This window comes from Saccostrea cucullata, unplaced genomic scaffold (genome assembly GCF_032062105.1).
Source record: "Saccostrea cucullata isolate Sc308-1 unplaced genomic scaffold, CSIRO_AGI_Scuc_v1 ctg685, whole genome shotgun sequence".
Taxonomy (NCBI): Eukaryota; Metazoa; Mollusca; class Bivalvia; order Ostreida; family Ostreidae; genus Saccostrea; species Saccostrea cuccullata.
In genome coordinates this window covers 45,538-70,956 of record NW_026922643.1, presented here as the reverse complement: position 1 = coordinate 70,956, position 25,419 = coordinate 45,538, and the positions used below count along the sequence as shown (strand labels likewise).

Sequence of the window (25,419 nt, the reverse complement as noted above, 5' to 3'; positions counted from 1 at the left end):
TCTGATCAATTATTTCATAAATAAAGTGTATATTGCTTTTCCTATATAAATCTTGCACCATGCTGAGATTTTGACTGAAGTTGATTTTCAGCACATTAGCTGAAGTATCAATGTTATGGAATAATTAGCAATGATTCAAGCAAATTTTTTAATGTAGATTTTCACATAACTAGCTGCAGCTAATGAGGGAGCAGCAGTTTGTGGCTGTACAGACAATAATGTAGAGCATGTGGTGGAAGTTTTCAACGAATTCACATTTTTGAACATATTCAATACAGGTATTGTACATCTAAGGTATTGCGCGTGTAGTGTGCAGATATTTAAAAATCTAAAACCTTTTTGCATATATTTTTAGCTTAGCAATACATACATAGCTTAATTAAAATTCAAATCAAAAAATGGTGTAATACTTGAAGTGGCACTATAGAACATTTAATAGTTTTTGCACCTAAATTTGTGTCTTAATTAAAAATGTTTTTGACGTTCCTAATATTTTTATCCAATAAAATAAACAAAATAACTTTTTGTTTGTTTAAAAAAGATTTATTAAATTGTAGATTAATAAAAAGTTTAAAATTGCTTTCTTGAAATCAATTATTAATCATTGAAATAGCAGAAATAAAAAGTCAATTTTTTCTGGCATTCCAATTTAATAAGCACAAAATTATTTTAAATGTTTATTTTTCTGATTTTTGCATGGTCAAATTTATCAATATTTACACAAGAAAATCAAAAGTGGTGAAAAGCATCAAGCATTTTCACAAAAAAAAGTATTTTAGCAAAATTTTAAATTATTTCAACATTTTCAAAAATATTTGGGGGTATTTGTCACACTTTTTGATAAATTCATAAGAAAAAATTTGTAAAATTTTTATCGCAAAAACATTTCATAAAAAAATTTGTGTGCACATACTGGAAAAATCAACACAAAATTAACAAATACATGTTTGAAAATCAGAAAAAAATGATCATTTTCATCAAAAAATAAATATAATATCTTTATACTTAAATGTATATATATCTCTCTTTTTTTATTAATATAGTTAATTCTGCACGGATGTTTATTTCATTTAAAAATGATGCAGAATTTTGTCATATGACGTTGTTACAAACATGATGCCAAAATCTTCAATTTGAAAAAAATTTCTTTAAACGCATGAATAAATTTGTAATTAAATATGATCACCAGAAGATTTTATCTTTCAGTTTTATACATTTTCAAGTGTTCACATTTTTTTCAATACAATGTATACATGTTCCAGAAAAGTTTACCTACATGTACATTTAGAGTTTAAATTTCATCGGAAAACTCGCTACACGAGCCTTCCAATAAATTGCAATTTTGCAAATAATAATAATAATATTACATTTTTTTAAAGAAAAAATTTTACATGGAAAAATATTTTCTGATATATTTCGTGTACAAAACTGTAAGTGAAATTGATTGATCTTTTTGACATACGAAGAAAAAAATGTCATGCAAAAAAAAAAGGAATGGAAATTGTTGAATTTCATGTCCCATTTCGGGGATTCAAACTTTTGTAAGGCCACTCCCTTTTCCTTTTTTTGCATACAACTACATTTCCTTGAAATCGCTATCGCACTGTCAAAATATCGCTTAAAATGCAATACAACAGGACATTTTCAATTTAAATTAAAAAAATTGGGATGAATTTCAAATCAATATGCTTAGTGGAAATTAAAGCAAATATATGGTACATGTATGCGCATGTATAAAAATTAACCTATTTTAAACATACACACGTGCACACTATATGTATATTTACATTTACTTCCAGTACTCGTGGGTAAAGTACATCCCTGGATGCATCAGCTCGCAGCAATGCATAAATATTAAAGTGAATCATTCAATTTCACATTGTTTTAAGCTTGTAAATAAAATAAAATTAATTGATCAATGATCATTTTTTTCTCAAGAACATTAAATCCAGTCTTATTAATTCAGAAACATCCTCAGGATAGTAGTTTACATTTTTCTTGACTGCTTGTTGATCTCCTTCTGAAGAATTTTCACTCGTATGGAGACACCACCACTTGCCGGTGCATGGGGAGCTGCAATTCTGTCCTATACTCGGCACCATCACCATTAAGCAGTACGTGCATGAGGGATCTTTTCCGTGCCAGCAACCTCTGGGACAAGGGTCATCGATTAATGTACGTCCAAAAATGCCATTCGAACCCGCGACGTACAGCAAGGACAACTCTAACCACTGTGCCACGCAGGCTATGTTCCAGTCATGTCCCGTGAGGCAAGACAAAGCCTGGATGGAAAGATCAGATGTAGGATCGAACCACATTTATATTTGAAAAATTCAATACCGATTTCTTAGCCAAAATGTTTAGGTGAGCGATGTGACCCATGGACATCTTATTTTTGAAAATCAACCTTTTCAACCATTTAGATAATGTAGATCAGACCTCGCATCTGAAGCGGGTAGAGTGAATCCCTTTGATGCATCTTGCAGTCACACAAGGAGAAAGAATAGGCATGTACAACCTTCATGTACACTTATATACATGGGTATTTAACATTACTTCAAGCATGTCAATAAAATTTAAGGTCTTTATGCATGTAAATATACCAAGTCATTTCACATGCATTCAGCAAATGGCAGACTTAAAATTTAATGGCTGAAAGAACACATTCTGAGGGACAGTACAGACAAGATGTTTTAAAATAGATAAACCTTTAAATAAAAGCAATTTGAATGTTTACCATGTTTACTTTACAATTCTATTTCAGAAACTACATTAGAGGATACTTATAGCTGTATATCCACAAAGTTTTTTACCTTGGTCTTTATTAATAAATTTAAAAAATAAATTACTAGGATTAAAATGCAATAGGAAGAAGGCAGACAGTAGAAGATAATATCCTATGATCATATTGAATTGTATGTAATTTTTTTTTTTTACAAAAATCAACAAAAATTTTTGCTTTCAAGTACTAGTAATTAACGGCCTACTTTGCCTCAACCCCCACTCTTCCATTGTACATCAAAGTTATGGCAAAATAACGCAATTCCAAATTCATCATTTTAGTTTAAGAGACGTCTTCTGTCCTCAATCTTTAGTTAATAAATGAAGATTCGGAACAGAATGAGATACTACTTACTATATAGATAATTATAATGTGAAGTGACACGTTAATATTTTCCTAGGTAGCATGCAGTTCGCCTTTTTTATACATGGAAATTAAAGTAGCCGCTAGCACTACTCAAGGTGAAATACGAAACGTATTATATGGGGTCAAAGTGTAGGCTGCTTTACTAAATAAGTAATAATAAAAACATATCATCATCAAGTACTTCCTCAAGCTAAGATTGAGAAAAGAAAAGGACACCAAAATACATTCTTTGGCGACACCTCGAATACGGTTGAAGATATTTTAATAAAATAAAGGAGTTTCATACGAGATGCGATGGGGAGGGTGGTGGGCCGGGGTTAAGTGAAAATTTCTATTTGGGTTTCCCTGCATTCGTTATTCATTTCTGACATAATTTCCACTTTCGAAATCACCATCCTTTAAGTAGAATAAGTAAAAATAACCCGAACAAAACATTTCAACATATGTATTACAATCAAAATGGTAAACCTCTTAATTTTTCGTACACTGACAATGTATTTTATGACTTTAAAAAATTGCAATCGAAAACTACTAGTATGCCATAGGAGAAAATAGGCGAGATCAAAGAAATTTTGTGCTCAAATTTCAAGGGGCAACAATGAAAATCTGATGAGATTACATTTACAAACAAGTGAAAAACAGCTAAATATACGTACATGCAATGATTTTAAAAGAGAAACTTAACAAAACACAAGATATGTTCACAATACAAGGACGATAACTCTAACATTATGATTAAAATGTCATGGTCCTTGTAATTCATTTAATCAACAGACATTTAATGTCAAGATCGTAAATGATGATCCTTTAACGCCCATTTTCTCATCAGAATGCTATCGACTACGACAATGTTTTTTTTTTCACACACCCTCCCCCAAAAAGGTCATCAAACTTGTAAAATACTTTATCATAACATACCATATTTAATCTTTAATTTTCATTTAGCATGTTTTAGATCAACATCCCAATAAATTAATATTTTTATAGTTAATAACAGTAGTTAATCTTATATTCTGTAACACTAATGGACGAAAAAAAAATTAGGGAAGAGAAAGAAATTAATATGTATAATCCCCATTCTCATTTTGGGATCATAATTTTAGCACTTTTATTTAGTTTCCTAAAAGGCCTGTCCCTTTAAACCCGGCCTCTGGAACGCCAGACACGTTCATTAAGTCCTGTAAAACTCCTGGATCCTCCACTGGTTCGTCTGCCTGCAGCATGATAATGTCCCCCGGCGCTACACGGAGACTCCCGAGCGTCGCCTTATCGTCTTTTATCGGAACTCCCGCGATAGATAAATTCTGGTCAAACGGGGGCACAGAGAATAATTTCATCAGCTGCAGTTTTAAATCCCTTAATGTCTGATCAGACGATACTTTTAATTCTTTCTCTCCTCGGACTTTCCGGTGCCGCTGACTTTTTCTCACTGCGTTTCCGTCCATTTTCTGTAATTTTTCGGGTGGTTCGTCACATTCGGATTTTCGGCGATCGTTCGAGCAAAAATCGGGATCGGGATAATCTTGTTTACAGTTTTCAGTATTTGTATCTCCTCCTTGCTTGTCTTTAACAGCTTTTCGTATGAACACAGTAGCATCCTTATACACATACTTCGCCATTTCTATCATGTTTTTCCGCTCTTTCACGCACTCCTCGCAAACTTCTGGCAGCGTGATCACGTGATCGGAACCATCCTCTTCCTCATACTTAACAACAGACACCTCGTAATCAACCACGAAATGCTCCATAACTTTCTCAAATTCTGGGGGCCAGAGATACACCACCTCTGTGTTGTCGGATAGATCCGCGCCATTCTGAGGTGGCGGATACAAGTATTTTCGGTGTTCACAAAGCAAACGAGTGTTTTTCACTTCTGATACAGGTTCAAATTTGCTTGGGTCTTTCACAAAGTGCCTCCAGTCTTCCACAAACTGTGCATTGACCACGAAAATTTCCTCTCCCGTCACGAGCCTAACTGGCCTTTTTCTGTCGTTGAACAGATCTGCGAGATCTGCTTTCTGAACTTGAGCCAATTTTTTGTTCAAGTTTTGATTTTCAGTTTCTTCCTTATTCTTATCACAACATTTTTGACAAACTATGTGTGAACGGGGAAATTCCGGACAATCAGGAAAATATTCCTTCAGTCTTTTCCACAGATCTGCTGGTATCAATTTCCGACATGACGGGTCAGGATCTAACTGACCGTGAAATTCACAAAGTAAATCCTCATTGAATTGTAGTGAACTTTCCATGCTCTCATTTGTAGCAGATAAATCACCCTTTTCAATTGCATTATCACCATTATCTAATTCCGTAGATTTCCTTTTTTCATCAAAGTCCCCATTGTCTTCTGGGAGCTCCATACTCTTGTCAGCTGCTATTTCTGTTGTACCACTTGGCTGTTCCTGTTGGTCCACACCGTTGTCATTTCCTTGTTCTATAGACTCTCTATCTTCCCGAAAATCTTCCAGCTGCTCCAACACTAACCTCTTCCAGCTCCTCAAGGAAGACTTCCCTACCCAGAAGGCAGGTTCATCTGGAGATACTTCCATTTTCTTCATCGTACCGAATAATTTTTCATCCTCCACCATCTTCCTCTTGGTGCGGATAACCTTGCATCTACTCTGCACACAAATCAGACAGGTTGCTTTATCACCAGGCATGCGAGGCCCACCCTTGTACTTCTCATATAGACCATCCACTGCATCGTACTGGACACACTTCATCTTCCCAGCCTTATCTGGGTGAAGTTTACCATGCTGACACAAACTGGCCTCATTATCCACGGATCTGGCTTTACCTGGATCTTCCAGCCAGTGGGTGAGCCATGGAAGACTGATCCATTCATAGTTATGAGATTCCTGGTCTTCCTCCCCCACTACCAGTTGGCTGAACGTATGACGTATATCTTCCTGTTTCTTCTTCCCTGTCTCTATATTCTGCTCCCTCATCATTAATAGTTCGGCCACCCACATTTCAAATTTCTCATTGTCTTTTTTCACATAGTCTATCATATACTCAGGGAGGTAACTCTTGTCTGGGATTTGCATATCTATAGTCTTGTCTTTCTCTTCTGGTGGTACATCTCTGGTGTACACAACCATGTATGCATTTCTAGAGGAGTGATATCCCTTGGGGACTTTTCCCTTCTGCTTAGCAGACGTCTCTTGGAGATCTTCCTCAGTTCCAAGATGAAGATTTGATCCCTTCATTTTAGTGGTCTCTTCATCATTGAACTTGTACCACGCTCCTGAACTTTCATCCAGAATGTGGGCTATGTAGTGTCCACTGTATGCTGAGGGTCCCCGATGAATCAACACTGCTTTCAGTTTATAAATACACCCATCTTTGCCTGAACTGTTTTCACATGTTAGATTACCATTGGAAGTCATGAATTTGCTCATGTCTAGAGTTTCTGGAAATTGTATGAAGCCATTCAGTTTCTTCTTGTGCCCTGTCTTCTTGTCAAACACAAATCTGAGGAGCTGTAAATTTAGAATCGGTGGCAGTCTCTTCAGCTGTATGGCCCTTTTGGCGTTTTGTTTCCTGCAGCATGTAGAACACATGTACTGATTGTCTCCCTCTAGTTTTTCTTCATGCAGAAAATCAGTGATGGAGTCCTCTAGGGTCTTGTGACCTTGGATGTGCAAGTCCAGCTCATAGAACTTGGAATGTGTTTGAGATGAATTGTGACAGCCACTGCAGGTGGTGACATAAGCATAGTCCCCACATAACTGGTCTTGAATTATGTTGCGTACTGAGGAGTCTTGTTGATGAGACAAACATTCCTCTAACAGAGAAAGAAAAAGCTTGGAAAATTCCTGCGCATCTTGCTGTAGAGCTGCATCCAGACCTAAATGATCGATGAAATCCTGTGGACTGATGAATGCACGTTCGGAAAGCTCTAACAGGGAGAATATTGCCTGCAGGTGCCCTCCTATACTGCTTGGTTTCCACTCATCCCCCACCTTGTCCATCATGGCTGTCTCCCTGAACTTGTAAATGGCTCGTCGTATTGGGGGACTGTGAAACCACAGCTGAAGAAACGTGTTCACATAGCACGTATTTCCCAGATTTTTCAGTCCCACAAAGTCTTGACCTTGCCTGCGTTCATTGTTTGGGTCTTCAATGTCATGCCAGCTGTCGTCGTTGATTTCTCCGAACCACTTCCGTTCTCCAATACAATTTATACAAAAGGGATTTCCTTTACAGTTTCTTTTACAGGCTCCTAATTTACAGGGCTTCAGATTCAATCTGCAATATATGAAAATTATTTGTTGAATGATTAAAATCTAGTTTAAAAAAATCATATACATGTACTTGTATATATTTAAGTTAAACTAACAGTTCTTTATTTTGTTCACCTATCTTCTGGAAATATTACTTCAGAAATCTTTAAACATGAATCTACCATTTGTGTTTTTATATTTGTTTTTAGAAAATTTTTAAATTAATTGTACAGTTTGTGATTTCTAGCTTTCTGTTTTGAAGATTTTGTTCTAATAGGCATCTTCGCTAGCCAGTGGTTTCTGATACGCTACTCTCCTCATGAACCCTTGGCATATGGTGAAGTCAAAAGACGGAATTGTTTTCATCAAGTGATCTCAAATCTATCAGGTACGCACAGATTGCATCATCAACAGAAATAAAGACGCATGTTTTTAAAAAAAATTAAATCAAAGTTTTTTTCAATAATAATTAAGAAGCAATAATTGAGTTATGTTTATTTATTATTTATAGTACAAATCTGAAGCTTCAATATAGATTCTTAATCACATATTTAGAGGATATTGGATGACACCATAGCTATTCATAGAATTGCATTTATCTTACTGATCATTGTTTACTTGCGTTTTTCATTTCCGAGATTGAAGAGTCAAGAAGTATCCTGAATGCAAATATCATCATTTACAAAAAAACAATTGCTGATTGGTCGACTGGGTGTACAGAATCCCAGAAAAAAAAAACCCAACTTCTATCAAAACCTAATGCCAAAGGACTATGAGGAGAGTAGCGTATCAGAAACCTTGGCTAGCAAAGATGTATAATAGGCTGTACTGAAGTGTTCATTGCTGATGTCTATAGGGTCTAAGTTTTTTTTTTTTGGCATGATAGAAATTATCAGTTTTTTTTGTAGTCCACATACTGATATATGCTCATCAACGATGTCTACCATGTCAACAGGCAAATTTTTTAGATGTGATTTTGAGATTATCAGTTTACTTGTAAACTTTTCTGATTTGCTCATTAGTGATTTCTGTAAGATCTGTGTATGATTATGATATTATAATTTTACTTGTAGGCCGTCCTGATGTGCTCATTAGTGATGTCTGTAAGATCTGTGTATGATATAGTTTTTAAGTTTACTTGTAGGCTGTCCTGACGTGCTCATTAGTGATGTCTACAGTGTGTGTGTATATTTTTTATGTACAGCTGACTTGTGTACCAGTAGTTGATTATGATATTATAATTTTACTTGTAGGCTGTCCTGATGTGCTCATTAGTGATGTCTACAGGGTCTGTAGTCTCCGCCCACTGCCAGGCTGCCTTGTCTAGCTGCTGCTTTGTAGGCATCTCTGTCAAAAATAGACACAAAATAGACACATTTTTAGCATTTTATAACAATAAAATCAGTCTTCATAAGTTCGCAGCACAGTTAAGGTTACAAAAAGGAGGCGGAGCCTAATTTGTATGGGAAAACTTGACTATGACATCATACACTACAGCGTATTGTTTTGTCGTTAGTTAAATCCCACATAACAAGTTATAAACAAGTCACTGATTGCAATACACTTGTCAATATGACGTCATTTCTTACAACGTGACGTAGTTTGTATGCAGTGAGAGACAGATCAAGTATTATTTTCTAAACAAAATATGTATTCTCTAATTAAATAAAATATTATTTACAGATATTCTATGGGCCATTAACTTGAATTTAATGTCTTCTTCACTATTTTATTAATATATTTTCTGTACATTACGTATTTAATTGACAATGCCGTTTATTTGTATGCAAGTACATCGGAGGGTAATGTGGGGGGTCTTAATAAATCGATCTAGTGCAAGGGCATACACTCTATGGATCAAAGTAAGCTTTTACATTTCAACTATAGAACTATTAAGATATCTGAAAAGTGCTGCAATCCTGATGAAATCTTAAAAACAATTTAACTATATCAATATTTCATGCCGCTGACCAGCAAAAAATATAGCATTCGGTCATACAAGTATAATTTTATAGATGAAATTGCAGAATTTAGACAGGATCGCAGCACTTTTTAGAAACTACAATGCGTGTTGAAAATATTTATATACTAAACTTGGAAATTGAACTTGGTTATGCCCTTGCACTAGTGATACTTATATCATTATGTAACATCAATACTTCAAGTCAATGTGCTAAAATCGCATGACTGCCGCATCACGTGACTAGTCTAAATATAAAATATAATCGTCCTCGATATGTAGTTATTAATCATAATTACAATTATCCGATATAAATAATGTACTAAAAATAATCGCCATCCCGATTACGAATACATTTTTAAATACTAATTTTAGTCGATATTTCCATTGCGCACCTTAACTGTACTGCGTTTCTCCTTAGCATGCTTAGTTTTGACAAGAACATTGTGTTTTACAGGTGCATGATGGTAAATATATATATTTAACTGCAAAGTTCTATAATCAAATATTACACCATTTCTATGTATTTCAAATTGATCTCCCTTTAACAGCTGTTTAATATCAGTGTTCTGCTCTTTTCCACTTTTTTAAGTAAATGAGGTTCTTCCTTTGTTTGAGCAATTGTACACCATCTTATGTGCAGGGAGGCATTAATAAATATGGTTCCTTCACATTGTGCTGATTTATTACTACATGTAATAAATTATACCTTGTTTACTAGAACTGGTCCTCTTTTTTATTTGAAAATTATTTCATGATTATTTATAATTATACCACACCTGTTAAAGATGATGTTGAACATTGTTAGTTGTAGATCTCTGGTCTGAAAAATTGGGATGGCAGACCGAAGAGCTACAGTGCCACCCACTGAACAAAGTTTATATATTATTGCACACAAAAAAATTGTTGTGTCCTGATTTATTTCTAAGTATCTCTAAAACTGTTACTAACTGTGATTTCCTAATATATTCATTTACTACTTCCACAACAAAATGGTAAACTCTATGTCCAAGTCATGTACGATGCACGCTGGGCTAAACTGTCTTGTTACCCAAGATGGCAGTGCACTGTATAAATAGTCAAAATTGTCCATGGGATCAATTTCAGGACTAGGATTTTGGAAATATTTTACTGTGGAAGTCATGAAAAAATATAGGAACAGAGTTATATTTTACGATGGATGGCAGCTTAAATATACATTGAAATAAATCGAGAAACGTCACATTTTTTTGTGCCCAATAAATATACACTTTTTTCAATGGGTGGTACTGTAGTTTTCTGGTCGTCCATCGTCCATCCCATTTTTTTTTTTCGTCAGACCAAAGACTGAGAGAGCTACAGATTTGCAGCTTGAACACTGTGACCTGGCAGAAACTATTTTCAGAGATATAAAAATGTTTTTATCCTAAATGATCAAAGCCACCTTTCTTTAACCATTGCATCCACACAAACACATTTTAACCAGGAACCTATATACTAACAGGATAAGCAACTCTCACGATATCTCATAAGTCGTGGGATTTCGTATGTCAAATTTAATTAATTATATCACTAATACTTTCAGATATTTGAGATCAAAACCTTTAATTACCTATCAAAAAATTATTGAAGATTTTTTTTTTAGCATTTATTATACTCCTTGTCTTACTAGCAATTTTGTTCTATTCAAAATCAGCAGATGCTCCTGATCGGTTGTATTTCCGAGAAATTACGATTTTGGTTTTTTTTCCTTTGTATTTAAATTATATTATAATGTATGCTTAAAAATTTATTAAAAATCAATTCCAATACATAAACATGATTAAAGGAATAAATGAGATTAATCAGAAAATATGCTTTTAACTGGGAATAAACGTAGTTTGAAAAACTTGTAGTGTTGTGCGTGATGTTTTGGGCAAATCAACATGGCGTTGAAGGACTTGCCTATCCAGTTAGTATATAGGTCCCTGTTTTAACACATGACTAAAAGAAAATAAAGAACCAGGTTTAATGAAATAACAAAAATAAGCACACTATCCTGGGTGCTATCTGAAATCAAATGAGAGATTTGGCAGGATATTTACTTTCATTGTAAATATATATTGTTATGACATGGTGAACTTTAACTGTCATATTATGTCCAACAGCATTCTCAATAATGTTACATTGTCAACAAGGTCCCTTCCAAATGTGGACATTTTAGCTACACTGTTGGAGGAGGCCCTAACTTACTGTGAACTGCGAAATTTCATACGATATACAATTGAGACAATCCTGTTGCATAGAAACAAATATGCAGCGCTCTCATTACCTGTCAGAATCACTAAGAACGCATTTCATTCGGTAATTTGCGCTTCCCGCCTCTCTTGCACCTGTCAAAATCAAAAGTATTTCCCCATTTAACTTCCGGTGGATTATCTCCTATGGATTGGTACATCAATCCAAATCATATTCGAGTTTTTTGAATTTGGGAATCTCAAAAGAATATCAAAAAATGAACATAATTTCATCGAATATAGCAAAAAATAGAAAATGAAATTTTTAATGTAAGGTTTAATTTAAAGAACAATATGTTTTTAATCTAATTTTATTGCTAAATCCGAAATAAATGAAGAACAATCGGTTTGAAATTTATTGTCTCTGTAAAAGAAAGCTTTGCAGAGCCTTCAGAAAAACATACCATTTCAAGCGTTATCAAGACCCGTAGATTCACAACAAAAAAACATGGATGACTGCAGGCAGCAGTCCAGGCACATGTCATCTGAAAACGTGTTAGACGACATTTTAGAAGTTGTTAAGAAGAACTGTGGAGCTCTTGATAGAGACCCGAGCAAATTGGTAGTACAGAGGCGTCAAAAGAAACTACAGAATGGAGATTTTTGCATACCTAAAGGATGTTTTCAGATGAATGTTGAGGTACACATCTCCGGGAGATGTCGTAGGGACTAAAATCTTGGTCTGGTGTCCCGACGACAAGCCAGTAATTTAGTAAAGATTGGTTGACGCTAAACAGAGAGAGAGAGAGAGAGAAAAAAACTTTGAATCAGAATGGAAAAAGAAGGAACAATTCTATGGCATGAAATACCCCCGTAACCCTGCTGTCAGCAGGTCCAGCACAATACCCTGATAAAGGTATATAGCTTGATTAAGCTATATAGCATTATCAAGGTATTACAAATACCTTGATCAAGGTATTTTATGTAATGAAAATTCAAAAAAATTCTTAAAAAATTAAATACTGAAAGTCAAGTTCTGAGTTGTTGTCAGTAAGTTCACCCATGCATGTAAAGTACTCAAACACAAAGAAATCAGTAATATGTCGACGGTGCGACCATAAGGTTGAGCGCAGATACTTATCCAGTTTTCATTTAGATCGGACTCGTCAAACCGCACGTGACATTCGGTGCGTATAAGACTCTGACATCACATGACGTCATTTGCATGTTGCTTTACCAAACCGAAGCCTGAACAGGGCTGATTTCAATCAGTTTATGACTATTTTTCAGCAATAAACAGATAAATTTAGTAAATCAAGGCAAGTTTTTTATTTTTAAAAACTTTTGTCATTATTCTTGCGAGAACGTGGCTTTAGCGTTTGTGTACGAAGCGATGCATTGTGGGTCAAAATAACTGCTGTAAAAATTCTATGGAATGAATGTGCAGTAGTCCGAATTATCTCTTCGCCCAGGCATTGTCGTTAAAGCTCGCAGTTACGAGCACTGCTTCACGGCGCTCCCTGCGCTTGCTGTAAAATCATTTCGTTTGAGGAGACATTCTTTTATGCGGTATTTTTGATACCAGAGTGCTTTTCATGCATGAGTGGACAAACATGATTGTGCCGGACCTCGTCAGATTCAGAAAACTCCAAACTGACCCATCTTTCAATTTTCATTTCAAAAGAGATGAAGACTAAAATGAATCAGTGTGATACATTTGACTGCATTTTTTTCTCTCAAAAGTGTGAACAAAAAGTATACTTGAGAGGTTCTGTGTACATATTTTCCTTTTTATGCTTTCCCATTAAATCTCCAAAGATCTGATATTCACCTGAATAACAGGAATACAAACATGACAAAGTGCTAGTTTAACCTGAAACTCTTTTTTTGCATAATTATAATTTTTAGCAAAAAAAGATGAAGAAACATACATCGTAAGAGTCTCTGTATTAAAAAAGAAGTTTTGATCACCTGTATACCTATTTTTTTCCCTAAGAATCAATTTCCAAAAGCTAGAAATTGCAGTGAGCTTTTTATCTGTAATTCTAGAAACAGGGATAATTGTGTAGTATCCAGTCTGTCACTTTTATCTTATACATGTATAGAGTTTACTTGAATGTCAAATGATATGTCAGGTTTTATATTAGATGGCACAATTGAAAATTAAGTAAATGAAAATGAAAGATGTTGAAAGTTACTGTAGTTAATCATGATAATTATAAATATTTAATCACTTTAGTTTACTATTCCCGTTCACTCCTTGGGGAGTATAGGGCTGCAACCACACCGCATTGTTTTACTTTACCAGTATCTGGTTTTATTATCAGGAGTTCACTCACCTGAGGGAGACACTACTAGAAGAGAGCCGACCTTGGACCTGCCCAGTGAGGGAGGTGAAATCTGACCCCTACAACAGCATGTTAATTTCTCTACACCGTCCCTCCGCCTACAAAACTGTGATATCCTCCCTCCTCAAGTCTGAAATTTCCCAGAATTCCATTGTTGACAGGGAGAGCAGAGAGAGTAATGAACTTAATGGAGATAAATCTGCACCAGTTAATGAATTGCACAAATTCAGGGAACAGGCGTGTGACAAAACTGTTTTAGTTAATGCTCCAGACTGTTTTGATTGTCAGTCATTAGAACAGCTGAGGGGACTGGTGCTGACTCAGCATATATTACAACTATTAAAGAATGATAGGTAACTACATGTAATCAAGTTAAAAATTTAACAGATATATGTCTCATTGTTTGTCATTCATAACTATTTCAAACAATCAGTAAATGTGTTCCAATATTCTAATAGACTGAAAAGTAAATGTTCATCATTCACAGTCTTAAAGTTGCAAATTCTATTATGAAATATTTTGAAGTGGACTGTGTTTTGCATACAAGAATAATTAAACAGAACTTGTACCAGAACCATAAATAAATTTGATATATTCTAATTTTAAAATTCTCTTTTTATTTTTAGAGTAAGGAGCAAGCTTGCAGCACAACCAATGACAGAAAATTCTAAAAAATGGTTTGAACTCTTAAATTTTGATTGTGAATTTCTGGAAGATAGGGAAGAAAACTGTGATGTTGAACATATCCTAGATCTAGTAAAGCAGTCAGAGTACAGACTTACACAAAGAAAACGGACTAGGAGACAGGAAAATAAACTTATAGAATCAGAGACCACAGTAAGACATGACCCTGGTGTGAATATCTCAGAGTGTGTGGTTTTAAATGCTGAAGAATTTTTGGCATCAAAAATATCAGAAGTTGGTGATTTTGACAAAAATCTGGACAAAATTTACAGTAAGAGAATGTATATTTATCTTCATGTAGGTACTAAAATGTATAACTGAAAGACCTTCATGTATGCTATATTCACAGTAATCAATTGTCCTTAAATGCATCAAATTGTACATCTTTAGTATTGAAATTAATATTTAAGCCTGAAAATATAATTCTTTGTGTTTATTCAATGCCAAGTCATGATTATACCCATGTATGGACTGCAATTAATTTATTTTACAGTCGCAGATGAAAATGGACACACAGATACACTGATACAAATATCACAGCTTCAGAAGTATAAGGAAAAAGTATGCATGTACTGTACATATGCAGTATACATACATTTCAAATGTTTTAATAGAAACCTTTCTTTTGGTGACATGTGTACTCTACTATGCTTAAAAATTCATATTTTTCAGATGGGTCATTATGATTGTGTCTTACATATAATTCCAGACAGGAAAAGTTTTCAGCAACAGAAAATTCATTTGGGTTGGCAGATGTTGACAAAGGATGCCCCAAGACAGGTAAAATTTTTAAATTTTTTTTGTACCAGTTTAGTGTATGTTGTTTCTGTCTGCTTTTTTAAAACGCCTAGCATTCCATCATACAATTTACACAGGAACTTTTATTACACTTGTTTATTCGTTTTCTCTATATATAGTCTCATTTGTAGATCAAACTTTATATGAAATACAACCACATTATGCAATGTGTAATATACATTTTACACCTCTTTCTTTTAGATCCATCAGGAGTATGGTTCAGTTACAGAAAGAAAGTCTAAAGATTCTCAGAAAATGGATGCCCAGACATTTTACAAGTATGAGCTGAAAAAGTTTACTTTAGCATGTGACTTAAGTATTTTATCGTTGGATCAATAAAAAATCTGATGTATGGACTGAGAATGTCCATTCATCTTTTGTGAAGATTTCACATATTGAACTATATATTCATTACAATTCATTTTTAAAAACAAATTGTCATCAATTTATTCATGTTTCATTTGAAGATATTAAATTTTGAGAGGAAATTATTTCTGCCCCTCCTAATTTGAAAACTTATTTATCTCACCTATAATATTATTTTGCAGCATAGTAAATAATTTAGCGCTATTCTTCTTCTTGTTTTAGTTTAAGGTTTGACCAAATGAAGGAAGCTTCAGTCATGAAATACGGAGAATGTGTGAAAGGTGAGGCAGAATTTTTTTAGGCTTGATAAAAGGAGAATAAATAGTCTTATTTTTTTGACATTTAATTGTATGAATAGTGTCATTTTTTTTAGAAATAGGAATGTTGGAATTATTGAATATATCTAGAGAATTTAAGAAAATTTATTTCAGCACTTTCACATCTGTTTACAGAGTTATGGCCCTTTAAATAGCTATATCACTTTCTAAGAACATTATACATTTTTGTGTGTATAATAATTCAGGTGCTGGCTGGAATAAGACAATAGAGAACTTAACCATGGCTAGTGTCAAATTTGAGCTGCTGCTTAATGTTCCACGGAATACTGTAAGTTTGATCTCAAAGAAATAACTTCTTTTCTACTCACATAATTTACATATACACTTTTAGTCTGAGCTAAGATTTTTTTTAATAATTAGAACACTTCTTATTTTTTGACAGGTGAAGTTAGACTTGTCAGAGGGGAATGAGTTTGGTGGGGGTGTGGACAATAGAGCGGGGGCATTTGTGATGTACAACTGTGCTAGATTGGCCACTCTCTTCAAACATTTCAATAAGGCAGTGGATGATGGTATAATTATGCACCCTTTTCTTTTTTATTCCTTTCTGAAATTATTATATACTGTAGAAGTACTTCTCACTGCATGATATTTACAATACATATTATGCAGTTGCAATTTTCCTGGAAATGTGTGACATGAAGCTTAATTTGTTCAATATGTAATGGTATTTTATAATGGACATATGATTCCATTGAATAAATAAGAAACATTGGTATGAGACTTAACTTACATATATTCATTTTGATTTGCTTAAATTCAGTTAAGTATGTTTTTTCTGTCAATTTTTAGGAGTGTATCCTCCTCTACCAAGCATTGATTCCATTGACTTTGGATTGTTAAGAGAAGAGGTAAATCTACCTTGAATTAATCATGAGAATAAAATATAATTTGAAATACAAAGGTAAAAATTCTTTTTAGGATTTGTAGTATACAACAACATACCACAATATCTTTTCATCTTTTTTTTCATTTCAGGATGAATGGTCATTATTTTTCAACTATATTTTCCCTTACCCTGATTTACTCAGAAGCACAGTGGCTGATGTCCTTCCATCTAATGATGGGATTTACTCCAAACTTGGAACACATAAGGTATCATGCCAATGTAGGGTTTACTGTTATATATTGTTATTGAGGAAACTTTGTCAGGGCCCCATCCCTGGGAGCTGCCCTATATATCACTTTCAATGTTATTTCCGTGAAATAAATGTTGAGAAAAAAGTTACATGCAAAAAGAATAACCGTTTTTTTTAGAAAATGCTTGAACAAACTTGTACTGTAAAAAAATTCTTTCATGGGCAAGAAAAAGCTGCATGTTTCATGACCTTATTTTACTGGAGAATATTTTCACTGCAAAGCAATGATATGCAACGTTTCCTTATTTTTGAAAATTATTGGATGCTGATGAATATCAAATGTATGAATTGTCAATAAAAAATGTAACAAATATTTTATCTTTCGTAGATAAGTAACTTCCTGATTGGCTTGAGTCGGAGTTTAAGCTGCTATTACAGTCATGTCCATGTACTTGTAGTAAGTTCTAATATGTCTTTTTTTCCTATACAGCAAAACTCGGTTATAATGAAGTCACTGGGGCCTATGAAATTACTTTGCTACATCCGTAATTGGTTATAACCATATCAGAAATTCATTAAATTTATATAGCTGGGGATCCAAGATGACTTCGCTACATTCGTGTTCATATGAATTTTGCTGTACATGTACATGTATCATAGTAATTCATGCAAGAATCCATTCTGCTGGTAATAGTCTTAAGTTTCTTTCTAACTTTAATAAGACTTTTTACTTGATTTCTGAGTTGTGAAATTTTATAAAAAAATCTTATAAGTTTTAATTTTGATATTCCAACAAAATGCAAAACAGCTCTCTCAATTTTCTGTTTAAAAGAGTTTTTGCTTCTCAAATGAATATCATTGAAAACATGAAAATATTTTGTTTCCATTGCAGGAAAATCGTCCTAATTTATTGCCCACCATGTTTGCAAGACTATATCTATTGAAGGCGCTTCATCGAGTCATCAAGGATGGTCTTTATTTGATGGGGATCTGTCCACCAACTCAACTATAGGATAGAATACGTCTCCCTCCCCCTCCACTCCTAAGGTCTACTACATAATGTTGGTATAATATGGAGGACTGCTCAGTGAACTGTGTCATGTAGAACTTAACTTTGTTAGAATTTTACTATAATAGGTCAAGTTTAAAGATTTTAAGATTTTCAGGATAACACATGCAAGAAAATAAAATTAGACATTTTATTTAATATTGAAAAGTGGGGAAAAAATTGAAAGAATTTTTGTCGAAGAATTTGTTATGCTGTTTTCTTTATGCAAAGTTTATTTTACTGTGAGAGTTTTTCACAAGGAAAAAAATGTGCTGTTATAAATACAGTATAAGATAATAAAAAGAATTTAAAAATCAAAGAAAATCTTGATTTTTGGTCATAAAGAATTTCAAAGAGTACATGTTGAAAGAAGATTTTGGAGGAAAAAAATTAATATAAGACATGGGAATAAAAAAAAATTCTTTTAGAATTTATTATTCTAAAGACTGTCTATATCAATACATTACATTTTAAGAGCAGGTTTGCATTTAAACACCAGATTGAGATATTTTCTAGATAGCATTTTTGAATGTATGATTTGAGAACATGTATTTCACTAATTTTCACTTGATCATAGATGCTCTTCTCTTCAGCAAAGCATTGTGGTCTTTGTAAACTTGGGGTAATTCAAAGAAGGAAAAAGTAAATGCAGGACTGAAATCCAGACTAGACATCCTAGGGATCATCTGACGAGGTTGGGGTTTAGGTTGGACCTCGGGCTTCGGCCTTTGTTGATATTTTGGTACTCTGGCCTCAACTACTGGGAATTTAGAGGCAAGACAAAACCTCCTGTCTATGCCAAAGTTCTTTTTCTTCTGCTCTGGCTGGTTTTCATTGGAAGGGCTGATGATACTCATTCCTGTTGAGCTCTGTAAAAAAAATCCTCATCAGTATTAATTTAAATAACTCAATGAAAAATTAAAGCCCTTACTTACATATACTTATGAATATTTGTACATGTATATTTATTATAAAAATTCTTTTTCTTAATGTTAAATGCAGGTATTAGAAATATTTCTGTCAAGAATATTATAGAATCAGGTGTTCCACCATAATCAATGTTTACCTTGACCTCTGGCAGTGGTTTTTTGGTGACTTCTGGTAATGATTTGTTAGAATTAGATGACCCAGCACTCGATTTTGATGGCATTGTTTTCAGTAGATGATTGAGAGTCAATGAAGAGAGATGAGGGCGGACAACTTCAGGATCTGGTAATGGATAAACTGTAAACAGAACATTTGAGAGATGAGAAAAATTCATGTCTTAAAGCTAAAGAAGCATTATTGGTTGCAGTTTCTACTTCTCAATCTCAAAAGATACAGTATGCAGTAAACCATGCGTATAGCTAGCACACTTTTAATGATGCTAACAGCAAAGTACCTAATGGCATGACATTATTTGCATGTTTTAGTACTAGTATCAGAATTTTATTTAATACATGTACATATATGTACAAGTATGCGGATATCATAATATATTTAAATCATTTGACCCATACACTTGAAAAATCATCATGTAAGTGTATATTTCTTAAATTATTAATCTTGAAAGTCTGTTCATTTCAGTTTTATAATCATTGCTAAATTAGCTTACTTGGATTAAGAGCTGTTGTTTTCTTAGTATACTTTAAAGAAGAATTCGGCACTTCCTTTGCCTTGATTTTCCTTGCTGGCTTGTGAACAGATTCTTTCTTCTTGAAAACATCAATATACTTTTTGTCGAAGGATTGCGGCACCACTGCCATTGACTGCTGTATCTTCTCTCCAATAGAATAGCTCATCCTCACAATGGTGTCTTTAGCCAGAGAATTAGAGAAACGGCTGTTGCTATTCATATTAAAATATATATTAATTTTCAACCATCAAATTTAAATAATCACTGAAATATGAACAGAAAGTTTAGATATTTGAAAATTTAAGGGTTTGTACTGTTTTGAATCATGTACAGTAAAACTTGTTTAATCCAGATATTGTGTTTTCTAAAATATTGCCTAATATGAAATGACATCTAAACTGTAATCGGTTTTCCTGCTATTTTGTTTTGAACAAGTGGTATGTAGTTTATACAAGTTTAAGCATCGGTTATTGTTCAAAAAGTGAGAATAACTTGAGGGAGAATTATATACATGTAAAGAATCTTACCTCCTAATGGTGCTAAAACTATCACAAGAACTAAGAGGACCATTAGAAATGATGGAAGCTGGCCTGTTGTCATATTTCTCCTGTGTTATCAGAGGGGGTTCTATCTCAGGCTTAGAGTGAATTTCCCCCTCAGGATTTGGTGTACTACACAAGGATGGAACATGTTTGTGTTCCTCACAAGGAGTGGATCTAATGGATGCTGTAATATCAGGGGTGGACCTTTGGCTGTCTTTGTTGTCCAGACCAACATGAATGGAAGCGTGGTAGTTGCTGAGGGCAGGGAAACTTGTGAGATGAATGGGAACATTTTGATCTAAAAGGATGAAAGTAGAATTGTTAAATATAGTCACATTTTTTCACAAAGTCTCTGTTATTTACAAAAATGGTAGGATTGCACAAGCCAACACAAAAGCATAATAAACAGTAACAGTGGCTACCGCTAACATGCTTTTAATAAATTCACGATTTTAATTATTAGCTGTACTTTTAAAATTTATTTATTGTATATAGTAAACTACGTGTACATGTTTGCCTGGCTCTTCGCTATAAGCGAGTTTTACGGTATACTTCCCTAGGGACAAAAAAAAGGATACGTTTCTTTTCTAAGTACGTGTACATGTATATTGAAATATGAAATTTTAAAACAGCAAACATTACGTCTTATTTTTTGCAAGATGGGTATATGGTTCTTATAAGCAAGACACTTTTTTCACGATTTCTGGATATTATTTACATGTATGTAATTTACATGCGACCTTTATTGGTCATTTTTAATTTGATCAAAATGCCGTTATTTTAGAAATATGACATCATAACGTTCACGTTTTCCCGCCATTTTACATATTTTGTGTAAAACGATTTTCAAACAAAAAAGTTCTCACAAATAAGGAAAAGATTAGCGGTACCTAATTAATCTCTTCTACAAAATAAATATCAATTAAACATATCTGAATGTCATTCTAAAAGAAGGAAAGAAATTACGCAATCAAACAAAAAAGTTCTCACAAATAAGGAAAAGATTAGCGGTACCTAATTCAGGACTTGAAGAAGGAAAGTCCAAGGACTCTTCATAGAGAAGGGTGGGGCTTATTCTCGATTCTGTTGATGATGAAATCGGACTGTTTCCAGGTTGACTTTGAACCGATTCATAAGCCAAATCAGACACCGGCTCAGAACTAGCATCGTTTGAGGAATTTTCCAACTTTTGTGCCATGATTGAAGCTGCTTTCTTCTGTCTACGGCGAGTTGCTGGTTGTACTTTGGATTCTGGCTCTTTTTCTTCGTCGCTAGAATCGTCATCGCTGCGATAAGACATGACGGATTTTCTCCCGATTTTACCCTTTCTCTTCGTTCTTTTCCATCGATTGTATCGTTTGTCTGTGACTGCACTGTAACAGATATCTGTAGGCATTCTGAAATCTAAGAGGAGAAGAAAACTTTGAAATTATAGTTTTCTATGTATCGAATAAAAAGGACATTTCTATTGGACACCCGTGCATAGAAAACTTATTCAAAATCAAAACTGGGCCAAGGAACTGTTAGGAATTACCTCGGAAGAACGTTTGGGATGGGAGCGAATTTTCCGGAGCAGACGAAGCCTCCTTGGTTCTCAATGAAATGTTTCGAAGAGAATTAACACAGTTCTGGAGAAGGTTGTGTAAATCATCACTGAAAAATAAACAAAAAAATTCTATAAAGAAACCTTGTTTTTGTGCCTCAACGATGCCTTTTTAATACATGTAAGAATTGCTTGAAAATTTGGATATTTATGCAAATTACCGTAAGGTTACCAACTATAGAAGAGACAAACTCAAAGTTTGCAATATGAAGACCAAAAAATAAACGTTAATAAAATTTAATAATTATGTCATAATTGTAAAAATTTTAATAGGTCGATTTTATTTTAAACCTGGAAGATGGTTGATGAAGATTGTCCTCTTTAGAGCTGATAGTGGTGACCATTTCTTGAGAGGCCTTTTTTGTTACTGCAGCAGGTCCCCCAACAGATGGTATAGGCGTCTGTGTATGACGTAGTGATGACGTTACCGGTGAACCTATTATTGTCTCCTTTACATTCCAACTATCTGTCCAGTGAAATCTCTGACCATTTCCAGATTCGACAAATTCTGTTATCGACGAGGAATATTCTCTGACATCTATTCTTTCCATACTGACGGGCTCATTTTGGATCTTAACCCCATCCATTCTTGGAATAGCATATAGTGGGTTTCGGTGGTATTCTGTGTTGCGAGAAGGGGGAGTTATTGTACGCAATGACGTAATTTTGTTATTGTCTTCTAAATTTTCTTCTGGAGTCTTCTGTGGAGGATATGTTTCCTCTTGATTCTCTATTTGTAGTGACTCGATGCTGGCAGAACTTGATGAAGACACTGAATCTAAAAACAATAATGAAGCAAGGTATTATTTTTAAGGTTCACTGACCCTTCGAAAGAGAAAATAACACTTCACTAGGATAAATAATTATTATCCTTTTTACAATTTTCAAATTAAAATTGAAACATAGAATTTGTCCTTTGAAGAATGCTGACTTTGTTTGGAAGTATATACATGTAATTACATGTACATGTATGTAATCATAAGTGTTTAACCAAAATTTAAATGTACATAGATCCAGAATGAAGCTTTGAATGAGGAATTGCTGACGTCATACCTGGTGTTCTATTTCTTGGATGAATCAAACTTGGGTCAAAACATGATGCTGTTGGGACGCTTTTACTACGTTCGAATGGTGCATAATGCTCAGTTTGCGTATCCCATGGACTCTTGTAGAACACATATGGGTCAATCATCTGATCAGAGTAAAATTCATGTGACATGACGTCATCGTTATAGCAGAGGCTGCTCTTGGTCTGGCGCTGGTAAGCTTGGAATGGACATTCTGTTTCCATGTTGAGAGATTCGTGCTCGAGCATTCGGAGTTCACACTTTCCACAACAATAGCGCGGCCGCTTGATGAAGCCTGGGTTAAAGTCTTTTGACTGCTCAGGAAAGAGAAGACTTTAGAATATATATATATATATATATTTAGGTTTTGCAAATTTCTAAGCAAATGAATTTGACACTTTACAATAAAATACTCAAATGACAAGCAAATTCAAAGAATTGTACTCTCCCGCTTTCGGTGTCTTCAAACTTATTGGTAATGCACCTGTGAAATATGCAAGTCCTATCTATTCTCATTCAAAAGTTATGCCAAGATCAAAGTTTTTTTCTGACAGACTGACTTACACTTGCTGATCTGGAAGGAACATCACAGTTTATGTGCTGACCATCAACGGAAAAACTCTGATCCGCCCCAGGAGTGTAAGGCGAAGCAGGGGGCGTAAGAGGAGTCATGTAACCTTTAGTTGAACACTCTGGACTCGTGCGATTGAGGTTTTGTATTGGTTTATTTTTGATACACGCCTTTCTGGTGTCATTTCTGGTTCGTACTTGAAGTAGAGGAGTTGCTCGCTTTAATATAAAAAAAATAGTAAAATGTAAAAATAAATAAATAAAAATGTAAATTAAATAAATAAAAAAAATTAAATTAAAAATCAATTTTCAATATATAATTATTTGCGATAATCAAATTCTGGGAGTGGTAACATTAAGGAAGATAAATAAATAAATTCCATAACCATAAAAACAACGTTATGAATCGTTATTATATCAAATTAAATGCACTAATTCAATTCTTAATTATCAGGAAAAACATACAACACTGTTAATGTTTCCCCCTGCACCAAGACGTTCGCCAAACAAGGATAGGGGGCCCTGCTCTTCTTCCTCTTGGGTTTCTCCACATTCAGTGTATGGGTTGACAACATATTTTCCTGATACGTTTACAACCTGTAAAACATGTTGTATTGATGCGTGACCGATGCATATGAGAAAGGACAAGTAGGGAAACAAAACATGCCCACATATATCCCCCTTCCAGTCATATGTAACGTTAACTCTGTCTTATTAATTATAAATTGATAAATTAAAAGTCAAAGTTAAAACGGGCTTTTTTTATCCATTACAAATATAGAATCCAAAAAAGATGCTACTGTACTAGTACTCATACAAAAATACAACATTTAAATTTAATGGTTTACATGGATAAATATAAAGAATTTCAAATTTTTGCAATATATCTTCATGTACACGTATTTTAACATATTGAAAATTTGGGCAATCTAAAATGATTTCAAATCGGTCTTTAATTAACTACAAATATCTTGTACATGTACGTGTATGACCCTATTAAGTGTAATTATCTACCTCAGAGTTGTATCGGGGCGTGGTACAGGGACCGTACACCTGACTTCCCTCCCTGGACAGGAGGGGGATCCCCTGTAACGATTCCCCGGGGAGATCAGAGGAAGGCTTCCGGGGACTTATGAGGTGAAATCCCTAGAGGAAATCAAGAAATAAGATTATTTTAATACACCAGCTTTACTTTTTTGTACTGCAGTATATACAAAAATATTTTTAAAGTATTATATTAGGTTTTCAAATGCAGCAATGAGCGTGAACAATAAATGAATGATTTACACAAAAATAAATTTATTTATATATTGAATACCTAAATTCAGAACAAATTTTTAACCATGAAACTTCTGTAGTACTTTTTTTATACTGTCATGCATTTCGAATGAAATGCGAATTATACATGATTTTCATTATTATAAAATTTAATATTCTTTCATTTTTCTTTGGATTAAATCGCATGAAAATTAAAATGTAACATAAATTTTAATAAGAAAATCTCGACTCTTCTGAAATTGATAGGAAAAAAGTTATCATATTATTTCTTTAAAAAGTATTTTTTTTATTTAACATTTTTGCTGCAGCGATAGTTTACGTTATACATGTACGTGTTTAAAATGAAAATGTAAGTACAGTGTACCTTTGTGATTTTGGTCTTTTGAGCTAAACAGATGTTAATATTTGGGTTCGAACGAGGACTTTTTGTTACTGGAGGTCTATGATGAACAATAGCCCCGACAGACATTTTTTTTTCGCTTTTATGCTCTACATCTGAAAAAAAAATCAAAGCATAAGCCAAATATTGAAAGACATAACATATGTACAGG

At 33.9% G+C, this 25,419-nt stretch overlaps 2 protein-coding genes across 2 annotated transcripts; one reads left to right on the top strand and one right to left on the bottom strand.

Annotated features, from left to right (window-relative positions):
* Window positions 1-4,154: 4,154 nt before the first annotated feature.
* Window positions 4,155-25,339, bottom strand: LOC134262141 (uncharacterized). Its single transcript, XM_062744539.1, has 15 exons — window positions 25,233-25,339; window positions 24,605-24,736; window positions 24,056-24,187; window positions 23,585-23,809; window positions 23,007-23,334; window positions 22,245-22,731; window positions 21,885-22,003; window positions 21,365-21,754; window positions 20,336-20,648; window positions 19,788-20,020; window positions 19,260-19,417; window positions 18,761-19,062; window positions 11,628-11,647; window positions 8,625-8,724; window positions 4,155-7,402 (listed from the first exon to the last, which is right to left on the bottom strand). Exons 1-15 carry the CDS (start codon window positions 25,335-25,337, stop codon window positions 4,261-4,263), a joined length of 6,186 nt encoding a protein of 2,061 aa, XP_062600523.1. The 5' UTR covers window positions 25,338-25,339; the 3' UTR covers window positions 4,155-4,260.
* On the top strand, window positions 12,008-18,624 carry LOC134262140 (DALR anticodon-binding domain-containing protein 3-like). Its single transcript, XM_062744538.1, has 13 exons — window positions 12,008-12,232; window positions 13,860-14,233; window positions 14,507-14,835; window positions 15,058-15,125; window positions 15,237-15,344; window positions 15,564-15,640; window positions 15,951-16,009; window positions 16,252-16,334; window positions 16,449-16,578; window positions 16,859-16,917; window positions 17,045-17,161; window positions 17,534-17,602; window positions 18,038-18,624. The coding sequence occupies exons 1-13, from the start codon at window positions 12,041-12,043 to the stop codon at window positions 18,155-18,157; spliced, it is 1,785 nt and encodes a 594-aa protein (XP_062600522.1). The 5' UTR covers window positions 12,008-12,040; the 3' UTR covers window positions 18,158-18,624.
* Window positions 25,340-25,419: the final 80 nt, after the last annotated feature.

What these genes read in the sequence shown, in the direction of transcription:
- LOC134262140 (XM_062744538.1), top strand. Translation starts at nt 12,041, where the DNA reads ATGGATGACTGCAGGCAGCAGTCCAGGCACATGTCATCTGAAAACGTG. An exon ending in CCAAACTTGGAACACATAAG is followed by an intron (nt 17,162 to 17,533) that starts GTATCATGCCAA and finishes TATCTTTCGTAG; the next exon opens with ATAAGTAACTTCCTGATTGG. An exon ending in GTCATGTCCATGTACTTGTA is followed by an intron (nt 17,603 to 18,037) that starts GTAAGTTCTAAT and finishes TTTCCATTGCAG; the next exon opens with GAAAATCGTCCTAATTTATT.
- LOC134262141 (XM_062744539.1), bottom strand. Translation starts at nt 25,337, where the DNA reads ATGTCTGTCGGGGCTATTGTTCATCATAGACCTCCAGTAACAAAAAGT. An exon ending in TTCTTCAAGTCCTGAATTAG is followed by an intron (nt 20,649 to 21,364) that starts GTACCGCTAATC and finishes TCATCCTTTTAG; the next exon opens with ATCAAAATGTTCCCATTCAT. An exon ending in GTTCTTAGTGATTCTGACAG is followed by an intron (nt 8,725 to 11,627) that starts GTAATGAGAGCG and finishes TATTTTTGACAG; the next exon opens with AGATGCCTACAAAGCAGCAG.